The sequence below is a fragment of the Hemicordylus capensis genome, chromosome 1 (genome assembly GCF_027244095.1).
Source record: "Hemicordylus capensis ecotype Gifberg chromosome 1, rHemCap1.1.pri, whole genome shotgun sequence".
NCBI classification, from domain to species: domain Eukaryota; kingdom Metazoa; phylum Chordata; class Lepidosauria; order Squamata; family Cordylidae; genus Hemicordylus; species Hemicordylus capensis.
Window position 1 is genome coordinate 221,282,729 of NC_069657.1, and position 17,061 is coordinate 221,299,789.

Below are 17,061 nucleotides of genomic sequence, written 5' to 3' on the forward strand. Positions count from 1 at the left end.
AACCCCACCAGTGATGATCTGTCCATGACAAGGGAGTTATCTCAGTTACCCTACCTCCGGATCATTTATTCTTTGGTCAGAGAAAACCAGATCCAGAGTATGTCCTGCCACATGGGTAGGGCCTGATACCAGCTGAGATAGGCCCATGATTGCCATGGAGGCCATGAAATCCTGAGCCACTCCTACTGGTTGGGGGGGGGCTCAGCTTGGACATTGAAGTCCCCCAAGACAGCTGGAAAGGGGAAAGGTCTCATTATAGATTACTGCAACACCCCCTCCAGGACAGAGGAGGTGGGGCTCTCAAGGATCAGGAAACCTGAAAGACAAAGCTGTGAAAGACCAACCCCACCCAGCTTGTCTGACCAGGTCTCCGTCACACGTACCAGGTCAGCATGCTCATCCACAATAAAATCGTGGATGAAAGATGTTTTGCCATTTACTGACTAATCAAGTAGCTGCACCTCTCTCTCTAGTCCTTATAACAGTTTTTGTTTGCTGTTGGTTATTTTGTTTTTAAACTTTTTTTGGTGAGTGGTAGTAGTATTGGATGGAGAGATCTTCGGCATGAATTATTTGGTCAGGTCTGTGATCTATATGGCTTAATTTTCAAATCTGATAAAGTAAATGTTGCATAGAATTGCAGCCAATTCTATAAGGTTTCCAAGTGAAGCCTTAATGAACTCTTGTGCACATAAGATTGCAGCCTAAGGACATAACCCAGAAATGTTTATATTATGAGAGTGACCATAATATAAGTGACAACTTCAGGTGGTCTTTTTAGCCAAATCCTGCATGGGGAGGAGAGAGCTGAGACTGCAAGGAGGAAGAGAAATGGAGGCAATGTTGATAGAAGGGATAGAGCTACTGAGGGGAAAAAGAGACATGGGGACGAGCGGGGGGCGGGAGAGAGAGAGAGAACACTGCTACTTTCCAAACTGATACCCACCATGAATCACTCTAAGGGCAGGATTCCTTTACTCTCAGCATTAAATAGCCAGCTGCCAAGTGCTGGTATGAAAGATGGAGATTTTCGATGAGACAAGTAAACAACTTTACAGATTGGAGAAAACCATGAGCTGGTGATTGCCCTTCCACTTATTTCTAACTTGTCTGTGGATTGGACCTGAGTACTCTTAATCCACCTATGGTTAACCCCTAGCTCTGCCCCATCCCAGCCCCAACAGACAGTCGCTGCCACTGGAATGAGGCTATAGGGAAGCTTTCCCTCCCCACCAGCTGCAAGGTTAAATTTATTTGGGAAGGAGTGGGAACTGGCAGAAAGAATTTGAAAGGTCTGGTCTTTCTGGAAGACCCTGGACCTTCCTGAAAGTTCCCTGAGAAAGCTCAGAAAAACTGAATTGATTACAAAGCTGGAAGAGCTTGCCCATCATTGTTAGTCTCATGTGGAAGAACTCTAACAATTTTTATACCCCCAGTCAGTCACTCTTAAGCATCTTTATATAAAGTCTATGATAACAGAACTCACATGCATTAAGTTATAACTCAAGATATTAAACTTTAAAGAATGATGTTACATCTATGATACAGAAGTACTCATACTGCCTAAGAAATTGGGACAGATACCTGGTAGATAGCAAGGCAGTGGGACAACATATTACAGCGGCTGGCTCCAAGAAGGTCCACCTTCTGACAAACATCCATCTTCAGCTTATCAAACTGGGCCTTGGTGTTTCTTACTTGCATTTGCACCTAGAATAATATAAAGAAATTATAACTGCATTTAAAAAAAAACAAAACAAAACTTTTTTTTTGGGCACACACACTCTAAACAAACCTGATATTTATGTAACCTTATGGCCTAATCATATTAGCTTCCACACAAGCAAAGCAGCCTATTTGCTAATGACCAGCACATGTGTGAAAGCACAACTACTGTCCTTGTGCCAGCTCTAGGATCTGACCCCAAAGCTTTAGGGATACATACTTTTCTGAACTTTTCCATTTGCTTGCAAGTGTCTGGATCCAGTTCTTGGGAAGCGTCTTTCATCCACAGCAAAGCACCTCTATATTCTGTGCGTGCCTGCTCCATTCGATTGATTGTTAGCAAGGTATCAGACACAGCTCTCTGACTAAAGGTTGCAAGTTCATGTCCAAGCCGAGACAAAGGAGTGCAAAGAGCTAGCCTGAAGACAAAAAAAGAAAGAAAGAAGTAAAATTGATTACTTATAAAATAAAAATGCCAATAGTTAAATGGCAGCAGTAGAAAATGCAGAGAATGGCAATGAGCAGTTCCTTTAGGTGTGTTCTGCTTTTGTTTCTACCATATCATTGCTAATAACTGGGAGTCTGCAGTGTATATGTAATAAACTTTAATGATTAATGTTGACAAATATAAAAAATAGTTTAAAGATATAATGGATTGGCATATAATTCTTTACGCATGGAGTTGCTAAACAAATCCTGAACTACCAAACAAGTGCATTTTCAGCATGATGGTACCTTTCACATATGCTGATTATGGAGGACAGAAGTGGGGGATTTTTGCATTTTACAGAAATTTATCAGCCTCCCAAACAGTCTAGATATATAATGGCTTGGAATATCAATAAGATTTTTCTTGGAATTGCTAAACATGTACTAAACTACCAAATCAGTGCATTTTCAACATAGTGGTACCTTCCACATGTGCTGATTGTGGAAGATAAAGGTTAGGGTTGTGCACGGACCGGTTGGCATGGTTTGGTCCAAATTTGGACCGAAAAACAGGCTGCTTGTAACTTGATAGTGATCTGTAGACATCAATAAGAATGGGTATTGCACCTGTGCAGGATCCTCACAGGTAGAATACCGCAGCTCCTCGAGGTGCCCACAACCCGCCTCTACAACTCCAGCGTGGTACTATTTAAGGCAGGCCAGATGTCATGTTTTTCAGTTCTTGGAAGACAGCCAATGAGGATGACCATCCTTGAATGATGAGTTCACTATGGAGGTAAAATGTATCTTCACACACATTACGCTCATAGCCCAACACTACTGCAGCAGGGTAGACAGGAGGGTCTTATGGATGTCAACGGCTCACTACCAGATCAAAAGTTACAGGTAAGCAACCTGTTTTTCTAGATGGTGATCCATTGAGATCTATAAGTATGGGTGTTTAGTTAGCTCTCTGTGGAGGAGGGTGCAGTAGCTATTGTAACATTCTTTTTAATATGCCACTTCCAAAGTTAGCCTCCACTGCAGAGTGAAGATCTATGGTGTAATGTTTGATGAATGGCAATTCTAACCCCTGCTAACTTGGCAAAGAGGCACCTTTTAATGTGGTGATTCTCTTCATTTAGCAAGGGGAGAGTAACTGGCCCTCTCCACCCCCAGCACAGTACCTCCAGTGACTGTTACTGGTGTCTATCTTAAGTTTTTTTCTAGATTGTGAGCCTTTTGGAGACAGAGATCCATCTTATTTATTTGTTATTTCTCTGTGTAAACCGCCCTGAGCCATTTTTGGAAGGGCAGCATAGAAATCGAATGAATGAATGAATGAATGAATTCCATGGACCATGTAACTGCCTTACAGATATCCTTAAATGATATGCCAGATAATGCTATGCGCAGCCAAAGAAGCATAGGCATGCATGGAGTGGGCCTTGATATCTTTTGGAGGGTCTTCATTTTGTGATTTATAGGCCAGTATAATCAATTCCACTAGCCAATTGGGTGAATGTTGTCTAGAGATACAGGAACCTTTTGCCAAGCTCTTGTAAGCGATAAAAAGGCATTTGGTAGACCTGAAATCCTTTGTATGATCCAAGTAATAATGTAGAGCCCTGTGGACATCCAAGAAATGCATAGCTTTCTCTAGTGGAGTGGATGGGTTCCTGAAGAATGTTGGTAGCACAATGTCCTGGTTAAGATGGAAATCCAATACCACTTTGGGTAGGAAATCGTGGTCCATACGCATTAGTACTTTGTCCAGGTAGATCTGGATAAATTGTGAATCTATACATAGAACTGTTAGTTCACTGACCCTTTTAGCTGTCACGATGGCTATAAGGAAAGCAGTTTTTAAGGTTACTAGTTTAGTAGTGGCAGCCCTCCTAGATTTGAATGGGGCTTGAGTTAATGCAGAAATGACTAATGAGATATTCCGTTGTGCATCGAGTGTATGTACAGGAGGGTATACATTCATCAGGCCTTTCAGGAATGCTTTGCTATCAGGGTGTGAGAAGAGCATCTTGCCATCCCATCCAGAGTGTCTTGCTGATAGGGCAGCAAAATGTACCCTTAACGAGACATTTGCAAAGCCTTGAGATGTTAAGGTTGTCTTCTTTTCTAAGAACCTCTTTTATGCTAGCCTGTCTGGGGTTGAAACCTCTCGCCTTAGCATAAGTCTTGAAATGCAGCCATTTCCCCAAGTAATTCCGTCTTGTGGAGGGTTTGTGTTGGTTAAGTAGAATCTTTGCTAGAAGTCTATTAGCCATGCCTTCAGGTGCAACGTGAACATGTCTGGATGCAACACTTGGCCATTGTCTTGAATAAGAAGATCTGTTTCCTGTGGCAATCGGTGGTACCGGTTTCTGGACAGTTCAAGTACCTGTGGAAACCACGGTTGTCTTGGCCACCATGGTGTCACTAGAATGCATACCACCTGGGTATTCAATAGTTGAGCTACCACACGCCTTATCAAGGTTTGTGGGGGAAACATGTAAGGGATCCATCTGAAAAGCATCCCTTAATGACAGTGGATTGTGTCCCGCTCTGGAACAGAAGCAATCACATTTCATATTCCTTGATGTTGCGAATAGATCTATGGTCAGTTACATTTTGAAGAGGAGAGTGAAGTAGTCCTCCTTTAGTTGCCACTCATGTTGTTGCTGTTGAGCAAAGGTATGGTTTAGGCTGTCTTGCAGGATGCCATGAGACCCAATAAATGTATGTGATGGGTAGTCTTCATGGGATGCTGATGGAAATCCTGGACCATTTCCTTGAGGCAGTCATACCATTTGTGGGATAAGTACACCTTCTTCATTTCCATGTTAAGTACAACTCCAATGTAGCTTACTGGCTCTAGATAAGACTTTTTCCAGTTAACCTGGATCCCTAGGTCGTGGAGGAGATCTAACACATATGATGTCTGAGAACGTAGTCTTTTGATGTTATGAGCCAGTTGTCCAAATATGGGTAAACCACAATACCCTGTGTCCTCAGATGCACCATTACTGCCACCATGCACTTGGTAAATACCCTGGGGATGGTGGAAAGGCTGAAGGGTCTTTGCAATACTTTGTATTGGTATACTTGCTCTCCTGCGGTGGATCTTAGGTGCTTTCTGTGGTCCTCCCTGATGCTAAGTTGCTGACGTGTGAGCGCAGATGACTTCGGCATGGTCTGTTTGAAACTTAAAAAAAAAACAACCCTCAGGCAATAATGTGTCCAAATCTTGTTGGAAGTCTTCCCACAGGCAATGATTATATTTTGCCATGCAGGCAGAGTAATTCACTATCTATCTTGATAGACAGGCAGGCGGTGGAGTACACTTTCCTGTCCATTTTCATCCCTCTTTATCACCAGGTGTTGTGTTTCTTTTCCCCAACTTTGTGAATGTCACGCAATCAATGACCAGTGAATTCGGGGCTGGGTGCTTCAAAAGATAAGTGTTTTCTGCTTCTTGTACAAATAGAAGCTCTCCAATCTCTTAATGGTGGAAGTGGAGGTATGTATAACCTCCAATGAACATTGTGCCACTCTAGAGATCATAGGAAGAACCCACAAAGCTACTGGCTGTGTGGATTGTGACTTCAGCATGAAGTTATAAACTGGGTCATCAATGGTCGCTACTTGTGATTTCACGTCCAGACACAGGGCCTCAGGCATATCTTTAATTTGTTGTGGCATGCTTTCATCTCCTCTGTGGGGGAGACATGTATGACTGGTCTCATGTCTGTTGGAGGATCAGCTAAATTGTCTGGATCTTCATTATCCAACTCAAAATCTGAAGAGCCATGATGACTATTAGAAACAGAATGCATCGGTGTCATCGGCTCAGGTGATTAGGTTTCAGTAGAGGCCGTCTTATGGTTTGTTTGTTTGTTTTTTGGTTTGTGTTTCTGTGGTTGTCTTCTTTGACTTAGGGTCAGGGACCACTGTCTGAGTAGCTGAAGACACCAATTTATGCACAGGAGGTGGAGTAATAGTCTGGGTCGACATTGATTTGCTACACTTGAAGTAAGAGACGGTGGTGTCTCCACTTGCTATGGTGTGAACCAGTAGTACCTGTGCAAGAGACAATGTCAGGGAGTAGTAAGGCTTTGGTTGTGTAGGCTTCTATAGCCTCTGTTCCTGGTAATCATAGGGAAAACCCAGAGAGGATTAACCCATGCTTGCACCAGCCAGAATAGTAAGAGCCATGGTGCAGTGAGAAAAACCACAAGCATGCCATGGAGAAGTAGTGGCCAGGTGAGCCACAGATAGGGCATAACAGACTAGTGGTTGAGTGGTAGTGGGTTGCTCTTCAGCTGGAACTGGTGCGGGGACCGTGGTATCCTCTGGGTCTTCCACAGGATGTTTGTCACTTTGGGGCAGGAAGCCCTTGAAAGTAATCATGGAAGGAGTACTTGTACTGGAATCCAATATGGAGGGTAAGGTCTGGCCCATGGATGGGTCCAACCCAGCATCACCATTGTCTTTGCATTTCTCAACTTCGAAAGTAGGAGCAGGTGGCTGATATTGAGGTATAACTTGTCTCGATGCAGACAACACTGGAGTGTTTCACGTAGACATAGGGGCCAGAACAGTCTTCAACAGTGTTTTTGATGTTGACAATTCCTATCGCTGTTGATCTGAAGGCACCAGAGAATCAACTAGTGTGAGAGCCGGTGATATTGACCTTGGTCTCGACGTCCATCAGTGTCGAGGGGCGGTCGATGTTGTGTGCTTCCCTCAGAGCCAGGTCTCCTAGCTGGTCGATATCTATGGTTTGTAGATCAGAAGAAGATGGTGCCCGATCCTCGATCAAATCGATGGTCTTCGGTTTCGTAGTCTTGGGCACCAAAGGGGCGTCCTCTGCAGATAGCTGTTTCCTTTTTACTTTGAGTGCCTGGCAAAAGTTAGCAGTTTGGAGCTTTTGAAAGCCTTCAATGTTGAAGTGGATGCCGAGGGTTACAACAGCTTTGTTAAGGCAGCCCACAGAGTCAATGCTGACTTCTATGTCAGTGTCTATGGGAGTGGCTCTCCCGGTGTCGATGGGCTCAAAACGTCATTGTAAATCGCAGCATGAAGCCTCAGAGCCTGATTTTTTCTTATTTGTTTTGAGAAAGACGGAAAGATCTTGCAAGTTGAGACATTGTGCCCTTCATCTAGGCAAATCAAGCACAAGTCATGGAGGTCTTTTGAGGGGAGTTTAGCTTTGCATCCCTCACACGACTTAAAAGTCTTTTTGTCATCTTTTGAAGCTATTGTCCATTAACGTTGTCAGGTCCGTTCCATCGTCAATAACTGTAAAGATAAAAGCTTCTTCTTCTTCTTCTTTTTTAGATTGTAACTTCACTAAGGACTTATCCAAACGAGGAGCAGCAGCACGAGGTCTGATTGCAACATGCTGGAGCTGTGGAGGCGGGGCACATGCGGTATTCCACCCGCAAGGATCCTGTGCAGGTGCAGTACCCATTCTTATGGATCTCAACAGATCACGATCCAGATCTGTGGGTATCCAAACTGGTTTGACTAAGCAGCTCAAACCGGTTTTATTTATGCTCTGGAGTACCAAGTAAATATATTACATCTATTCAATTTATTTTATAGCAATAACACTCAATTCATTTATGAATAAATGGGATAATAACTAACTAACTAACTAACTAACTATCTCTATATATACATACTTACCTTTGTTGAGAAGAACAACAGAGGGCCTTGCCAGTGGCATCAATCATTCTGTCAATTTGAGCTTCACTTCGATCTGCTTGAAACTTTAGGAAGAGCCCTAGCTCATTCTCCTGCTCAGATATAGCTATTAAAAATAATAAAATAAGTTACCTGGCATTATTACTGTACTATGTTCACCCTTGTTACAAAGAGAAAATGGAAAGCAGTGGTCGACATCCTCACTAAACATGTGCCTGTGCAAGAACTGTCCCCACTGCAAACTTGCAAAGAGTTTCCTGAGCCACACACTGCTTATGCTTATTGTGTAGAGATAGGAATTTGCTTGATATCTCCTTCTCTTGGAAGTCTTCTGTGCCACCTGAAAATATCTCTCTAAGAGAGAAATGACAATCACTTCCCTTGGGCAATAAGCACAGTGGAGTTCAGGAAACTCTCCACAGCAGGGATGCATTTTCTCAGCACATGGGTGCATCATTAGTGAGGATGTCTGCTGTTGTTCATAGCAAACCTACACTACATAGCAAAACATAGACTTTTGCTCATAAAAGAGTATGAACACTTTCATGTCTACAGAACTGTTTCAAGCAGAATTTAAAAGTTTTATACTGTTATAATGAAAAGTTTCTGTTACTGTTACTGTTAAGTTTCTGTTACTGTTAATGAAAAGTTTCATTAACAGAAGTTCCGATCGTTTTGCATATCTTGTGTGTGTCACTAAATCAGAAGCTCCTCTATATGCAAGTATGTTACAAGATAAAGAAGAGAAATAGCAACTTTAGAACAATGAAATTATCTGGATCAAATTTCTCAAATTTTACATGAATGCCAGGTACACATTAGAATGCTACTTTATATATACAGCCCCCTAAATGTTTCTTTAGTTCTATTATTGACCTATATCATGCATCCTAAACTCTCATAAGAGCTAATGCCACACATGGTATTAGCGACGGGTATGCCAGAGAAAGAGAGAGAGAGAGAGAAAATAAGGCAAAACTAAAGTATAGTAAGATATGGCTATATCTTACCATTAAGTCCCTGCTGGTATTTTTCAATTGTCTTTAAAAGATCTGTGCAGGTCACTTCAATGGTGTGAAAAATCTTTAAAAAACAAAAGGTTTGTTGGTATAGTTTACTATCATTAACTGAATTGGCAAACATCTCAATCACAAGCTTAAACCAATACAGGGTTCATAAGTGTAATGATATATGTTATGATTTGTACTAGTATATATCTTTATTATGTATATGCTTGTACAACTACTAAAGAATGCAATAAACCAACTTTTAAACAAAATTTTAGGTAACTCAGCTGTTTAATTTAGTTCAGAAGATATATTTGTTGATACAAGAGCAGCATGTTAAGACAATTACATAGGCTGACACCCAGACTAAGTTAATCAATAGAACTCAAATGTGAAATTGCTGACTTCCTTGCAAAAATATGTAACTTATCCCTATAATCAGGCTCTGTACTAGAGGACTGGAAAGTAGCCAATGTAACATTGATCTTCAAAAAGGGGCTCGGGGGGGATCCGGGAACTTACAGGCTGGTTAGCTTAGCCTTAACATCTGTGCCGGGCAAAGTGATGGAAAACATTCTCAAAAATAAAACTGTTAAGCATATAGAAGAGCAGGGAGAACCAGCATGGTTTCTGCAAAGACAAATCTTGCCTCACCAACCTTTTGGAGTTCTTTGAGAGTGTCAACAGGAGTGTGAATAAAGGTGATCCAGTTGACACAGTATACTTGGACTTTCAAAAAGCTTTTGACAAAGTTGCTCATCAAAACCTTTTGAGAAAACTTAGCAGACATAGGATAAGGGGACAGCTTCATGTGTGGATTGGTAACTGGTTGAAGGACAGGAAACAGAGGGTAGGTATGAGAGGGAAGTAAGTTGTGGGGTCCCCCAAGGATTTGTATTGGGACCAGTGCTTTTTAATTTATTTAGCAATAGCAATAGCAATAGCACTTACATTTATATACCGCTCTATAGCCAAAGCTCTCTAAGCGGTTTACAATGATTTAGCATATTGCCCCCAACATTCTGGGTACTCATTTTACCGACCTCGGAAGGATGGAAGGCTGAGTCAACCTTGAGCCCCTGGTCAGGATCGAACTTGTAACCTTCTGGTTACAGGGCGGCAGTTTTACCACTGCGCCACCAGGGGCTTTATAAATGATCTAGAAGTTGTGGTAAACAGTAAAGTGGCCAAATTTGCAGATGACACCATACTATTTAGGGTAGTGAAATCCAAAAGAGATTGTGAGGAGCTTCAAAAGGATCTCTCTAAACTGGGGGAATGGGCAACAAAATGGCAGATGCGGTTCAGTGTTAGCAAGTGTAAAGATGCATATTGGGACAGAAAACCCCAATTTCATATATACACTGATGAGGTCTGAGCTGCCAGTGACTGACCAGGAGAGAGATTTTGGGGTCATGATGGACAGCTTGTCAAAAGTGTCAACACAATGTGTGGCAGTTGTGAAAAATGCCAATTCCATGCTTGGAATAATTAGGAACAGGGTTGAAAATAAAACTGCTAATATTAATATCTATCAATGGCTAACCCTGCTAACTGGGCAAAGAGGCACCTTTTAAATATGGTGATTCTCTTTATTTAGCAGGGGGAGAGTAACTGGCCCTATCCACACTCAACAAGTACCTCCAGTGACTGTTGCTGGTGTCTATCTTGTTTCTTTTTAGATTGCGAGCCCTTTGGGGACAGGGATCCAACTTATCTTATGTATTTATTATTTCTCTATGTAAACTGCTTTGGAAAATTTTGTTGAAAAGCGGTATGTAAATATTTGTTGTTGTACTTGTCTGAGGGCTATATGCCACTTCCAGCCTAAGAAGCAAGATGCCTCTAAATACCAGTTGCAAAGGAGCAACAGCAGTAGAGAAGGCATGCCCTCGGCTCTTGCCTGTGAGCTTCCCAGAGGCATCTGGTGCGCCACTGTGGGAAACAGGATGTTGGATTAGATAGGCCTTGGGCCTGATCCAGCAGGGCTGTTCTTATGTTCTTATAGCTACTTAATTCCCATAGGACTTCTGTTGAGTTATTTAGTCAGGATGATTGCCACTTAAAATGATTACCACTATGATAAGGTTGCATTAGGGTTACAGCGATAGTCAACCTACTACAAATAAACTTGACATGACCAACCTTTTCTCAGATAATGGAAATTAATCTTGTACTTTTTATTGGTTTTTCAAAATGGGGACAGTTTAGAAAACATAAAGGATCATAGTTACCAAGTCCTGGTGGGATAACAAATTGGCATGGGGAGGGGTCCAGGGAGTATCATACCAAGAATTAGAAAAGGGAAGAGCAAACATCAATTGCTAAACTATTTGCAAGGCTGTGCTATTTGATTGAAATGTCTGTGCACAAAAGACATTGTAAAAGAGATAAACACAGATTTAAAAGAAAAAATGGAAAGGAATGATTTTAATTTAATTCTGCAGTGTGATACAGATGAAGTAGCCATCCCTCAGTATTTGTATAAAAATGTTCATGATTACCTCCAGTTTGGCATCCAGTTCTGCATCAGATGCTACCACATGTTCATCTTCTTTCTTTCCTGTAACTTTTATTAGGACTTGTTTTGTTTTCCAGTATTTCTTCTGCATTTTACTGACTACTGACTGATCTTCTGGATTACACTGTTTGACAGTATCCATGATGTAACTAAAACATAAAGGTAAATGAGTCAAAGAAAAAAAACAATCAAGTGCCAGCAAATTCTGTTAAGACACTACTAATGGAAAATGCAACTCTTAATTTAATCAGCCATTCTGAGCTTTTCAGAGGCGGAACAGGGTATTAGTGGGGAAATGAATGAATGAAGAATTTATTTATTTTGAAAATCTAATTATTAAAATTTAGTTTTGCCAGGTTTTTTTAAACAGTCCATCTCTGTGTCATGGCTTTTCATAAAGACTTCATATGCATTGTTGTACAGTGTTCTAGGTACATTAACTTCTAATTTGCAAGAGTTTCCTTACTCTTTTCACTACCTGTTAATTTCATGAGGCAATCCATTTGTTAATCAGTCTTTACATGTACCAAATATATGAACAATTATAATTACATCTAAACTATAAGCTGTATATTGTATACTTAAAAAATTCTACCTAAATATATTGACTGACATCCAGACTAACTCTGTGCAATGGAAAAAATGTATTCATGAAAGAAGGTTGTGCAGCTGAGCACATGCTCAAAGTTATGCAGCTACTTGCCCCTTTGGTCCCCCCTTTGGCCCACTTTCACAAGTGTTGCCCTTGTGCAACAAGGAAAACAAATAGTTTTGCATCATTCCTTCGAGCATATATGGACTGAGGAAGAGGTTTCATAATAGGACACATGCCACAGATTGCGCAAGCACACCCTGTTGCACTAATGCAACACTAGTCTGGATCGCAAGCTCCTTTGGAGAGGAGACCTGGTCTTGTACAGGTGAAACTCGGAAAATTAGAATATCATGCAAAAGTCCATTAATTTCAGTAATGTAAATTAAAAGGTGAAACTGATATATGAGACAGACGCATTACATGCAAAGCGAGATAAGTCAAGCCTTATAATTGTGATGATCATGGCGTACAGCTCATGAAAACCCCAAATCCACAATATCAGAAAATTAGAATATTACATGGAACCAATAAGACAAGGATTGAAGAATAGAACAATATCGGACCTCTGAAAAGTATACAGTGTACTGTGCTTGATTGGCCAGCAAACTCGCCTGACCTGACCCCATAGAGAATCTATGGGGCATTGCCAAGAGAAGGATGAGAGACATGAGACCAAACAATGCAGAATTGCTGAAGGCCGCTAATGAAGCATCCTGGTCTTCCATAATACCTCATCAGTGCCACATGCTGATAGCATCCATGCCACGCCGCATTGAGGCAGTAATTGCTGCAAAAGGGGCCCAAACCAAGTACTGAATACATATGCATGCTTATACTTTTCAGAGGTCCAATATTGTTCTATTCTTCAATCCTTGTCTTCTTGGTTCCATGTAATATTCTAATTTTCAGAGATTGTGGATTTGGGGTTTTCATGAGCTGTACGCCATGATCCTCACAATTATAACAAATTAAGGCTTGACTTATCTCGCTTTGCATGTAATGCGTCTGTCTCATATATCAGTTTCACCTTTTAATTTACATTACTGAAATTAATGGACTTTTGCACGATATTCTAATTTTCCGAGTTTCACCTGTAGTAGCAAGCATGTCTTGTCCCCTTAGCTAAGCAGGATCTGCCCTGGTTGCATATGAAAGGGAGACTAGAAGTGTGAGCACTGTAAGATATTCCCCTTAGGGAATGGAGTTGCTCTGGGAAGAGCATCTAGGTTCAAAGTTCCCTCCCTGGCATCTCCACAATAGGGCTGAGAGAGATTCCTGCCTGCAACCTTGGAGAAGCCGCTGCCAGTCTGTGTAGACAATACTGAGCTCAATGGACCAGTGGTCTGACTTGGTATATGGCAGCTTCCTATGTTCCTATGACTTCATGGAATTGGCTAGTGCAGCATCAGTTTGGATGTCAACTACACAGCCTTAAATTAAAAGGTACTGTCAGTAGAATGCTATATACTTTTACTGTACTGTATATATTTTACTGCTCAGGTTCTTGGTTTTGCGGGGGGGGGGATTTAACTTAATAAAAATAAATATTGTTAATTTAATTAACATATTTGTTTTAATGAACAGTGACTGATCTGATATGTTTTTATGGTATGTGTATGTAATCTTTCCACCAAAAATACAGTCACAGACTAATACATCAGGTAAAAGAACAGCAGAGGCATATTCTTCAAAACAAAACCATTCTATCCTTCCTCTCCAAATGCATGACTGAATATAGTTATTCTGATTTCTTCCAAAAGGGGAGAAAGGAAGGAGCCAGGCAAACTTGTCTGGAATGAAATCTCCAAATCCTGGGCTTCACTGAAGTAACAATACCTACCTAACCTCTGATGCAGGAGGAGGATCCAAAGCAGGGCCAAAAGATACTGAATTTTCTCACTTAGGAGATAGGAAGTGAATACTGCCTCTGAGAAAGAGTATATTGTACACAAAATGCATTAGTCATATTAAGAAATTGGAGTACAAATAAAGGATATATTCTTTTTTAGCACCTTTTGAAGTTTACTTTCTAGTGTTCTTTTTTTTTTTTTTTTTTTGCTCTCCATTTTTTCTGCCTAATTCCCATGCTCCCTACATTCTATTGAATGTGTGGCTTATCTGACTTTCAGACTTCTATACGTTGTATCCTAACTTTCTGTGGCACACTTTTCTATCATTAAAAGCTCTTCTGCTCACAAAAGGAAAGCTGTGCTTATAGACAGCTTTCCCTGACAGAAAGGCATGAGAGGGGGCATCCAGACCAGGAGAGTAGATAACATTGGCTCCTATAGAGTCATCAGCACCTGCCGGGGTATAGCTAGGGGAGAGGGGGGCCCGTGTTTACTCCTCTCCCCAGTGGCCCCTCAGAGTGAGGGAGATAATGAAGAAAATAGGGAAGGGTGGAGCTGAGGGGTCCTCAGGAGCTGGGGGCCCCGGGTTCTTTGAACCCATCCGCTCAATTATAGCTACAGCCCTGAGCCTGTGAGGTCTATCGGGGCAACCCCATCCCTCACCCTTCCAGGGTTACTTAAAGACCTGTGTGCCCTGACCGAAAGGCAAGAAAGGCCAGGCAAGTGGATAACATCGACTCCCGTCCCCTAGAGACCAGCACTGGCCTGTGAAGACTGTTGGGGCAGCCCCTCCCCCACCTTCCCTAGAGGACTGACGAATCTGTGTGCCCTGAAACAGGGACGTGCCTATAACTGAACAAGGGAGGACAAATGTCTCTCGTCTGGGCCTCACCCTGAGGGAGAGGGAGGGGCCTGCCAACTGAGCGACAGCTTGCTCTTCACTCTCCCTCTCTTGCTTCTCTGAAGAAGGCAGTGAGGTGGCAGGTGGCAGGGACCCATCGAGACTTTTTGTCCGAGGTCCACTCCAACCTTGCTCTGCCCCTGCCCTGAGAGGAAGGCAAGAAAGAAGGCATCTGGGCCAGGAGGGCAGATAACCTTGGCTCCTGTTGGGGCAGATCCTCCCCCCCACCCTTCCCTAAAGTACTGGAAAACCTATGTGTACTGAGAGGAAGCCAAGAAGGAAGGTGCCTGCCTAGGCCAGGAGAGCAGATAGCACAGGCTCCTCTAGAGAGACATCAGCACTGGCCTGTGGGGACCGTTGGGACAGCCCTTCCCCCACCTACTCTGGAATACTGAAACACCCAAGTGCCCTAAGAGGAAGGCAAGAAAGAAGGTACCCAGGCCAGGGAAGTGGATAACTTCAACTCCCATAGATACCAGCATTGAGGACTGTTGGGGCAGCCCCTCCCCCACCTTCTCTGGAATACTGAAACACGCACGTGCCCTAAGAGGAAGGCAAAAAAGAAGGTACCCAAGCCAGGGAGCTGTTGTCCTCGGCTCCTGAAGACCACCTACAGCCTGAAAGAACATCGCTTTGTAACTCATACATAACGTGTGTGTGTGTGTGTGTGTGTGTGTGTGTGTGTGTGTGTGTTTAATACTGTAAACCACCTTGGGTGCCTTTGTCAAGGCAAAAAGGTGGTATAAAATGCAACAAATAAATAATAATTCATATATGATTGCATAAGTGCAAATATCGATCCACAAGCAGAAGGCACTTCCAGTGATGGAGCAGCACTCCACAAAAGGCTAAGATACAGTCCCTTGTTCCTGACTGTCAATTCAAATACCTTCCCCCATCAAATACCATCCTTCCACTTTATCATATATGACTTGCTGTCTGTTGGAGTGCTTGCTGTAAACCTCAGGTCCTGTGGTTTCAGTGGGAGACATAAGGATGTCCTGCTTCCAGTTGTTTCTGATATTTAAGAGTGCCTTGGCCAACATAATAGGAACCTTAAATTATCTTTTGTACAAATGCTCCAGTATGCTTGTATTATTGAGAGTGAATGAGTTGGCCATGCAGTGAGGCCTAATAATCTTATCTATGATCATTACATACATACATAGCTTTATTTCAGTCCATAACCAGCAGAATACAAATACACAGCAAAATAATACAATTTGTATCAAAAACAGAAGCAAACAACTCACCTAACTAAGGTGTCCTTAGCAAATAATGCTATAACTAGCTGACACTGCTACTGAAAAATTACAGAAAAGTTTCAAAATTGGTATGGTTTTGTCTAATCTTACAAACAGCAGCACAGAGTTTTGCCCTCTTGCAGCTAATTTCAGTACACTGGTCAGAAAATAAACACGCCACATAAAATACTTCTGAGAGATTCAGAAGGGCCAATATCAGAGGAACAATAAGACAGTTTCCTGATAAAATTTACAATGAGCTATGCTCATTAAAATATTTTGTTTTTCTTATTAAAGTTCCCAAATCAGATAGTGTAGGTAGTTTTGGGAGACTATTTTATTTTAATCTTTCAATATAGTTTGTAACATGGAACTCTAACATTATTTGAGATATTTTTGGACTGGCTGAAAGGAAATGACCATTTACAAACATCTTGGTTTGCCTTGGGATGTGATGTCTAGCAATTTGATATCCAGGCTTGGTTCATACATATTGTGCTTTTCAAGCTGATGCTACTGTTTACTAAGATCCTTTCTGAAATTAAATTACTATAGTAATTTATTTAACATCCCTGTCATTTTTTTCTGCAACTATTACCCTTAAAAACTGAGAGCAATGTTAATCCAAAAAAGCTTAATTTTAGAAAGAACCATAGTAAACATCACTCTTCAACCTGAAATGCAAAATGAATCTGATCAGTGTAAACCAAGCCTGGATATCAAATTGCTAGGCACCACATCCCAAGGTGAACTAGGACAAGTTTCATTTCAGGCAGTCCAAAACAGTATTTAAAAATGTTACATTTCCAGTATTTGAAGCCTGAGACATAAGTTGAAAGGTACATGGTAATACCAAATGTCATTGGAGTCGAACAACCTTAAGTGTCTATGCTCAGTATTACAGAGTTAGAAGACACTAAATGGCCACATGGTCCAACCCTCTGCTATTAGGCAAGAGCATCTACCCTCCAGGCCCCCTCATGAACTAACACTATCCAAACCACAGTGTGTCACAAGCAGAGCAGATGAATAAGACTGTGGAGCTCCACAAAGTCCTAATCCCTCCGCCTTCCCTTAAACTAGAAA

The 17,061-nt window shown here is 41.7% G+C and overlaps 1 protein-coding gene across 11 annotated transcripts in view; it reads right to left on the minus strand.

The window, feature by feature from the left end:
* Window positions 1–15,363, minus strand: part of ICA1L (islet cell autoantigen 1 like) — a 51,873-nt gene extending 36,510 nt beyond the window's left edge. For 2 of the 11 annotated variants that reach the window (XM_053285446.1, XM_053285435.1), the window contains exons 1-7: window positions 15,168–15,251; window positions 13,821–13,907; window positions 11,369–11,534; window positions 8,868–8,940; window positions 7,840–7,963; window positions 1,946–2,144; window positions 1,585–1,710 (exon numbers count right to left, since the gene is read on the minus strand). In XM_053285446.1, coding sequence (XP_053141421.1) covers window positions 1,585–1,710; window positions 1,946–2,144; window positions 7,840–7,963; window positions 8,868–8,940; window positions 11,369–11,527 — 681 coding nt within the window. In that variant the 5' untranslated portion in view covers window positions 11,528–11,534; window positions 13,821–13,907; window positions 15,168–15,251. The other 9 variants (XM_053285440.1, XM_053285442.1, XM_053285441.1 and 6 more) reach the window with 9 other exon arrangements.
* Window positions 15,364–17,061: the final 1,698 nt, after the last annotated feature.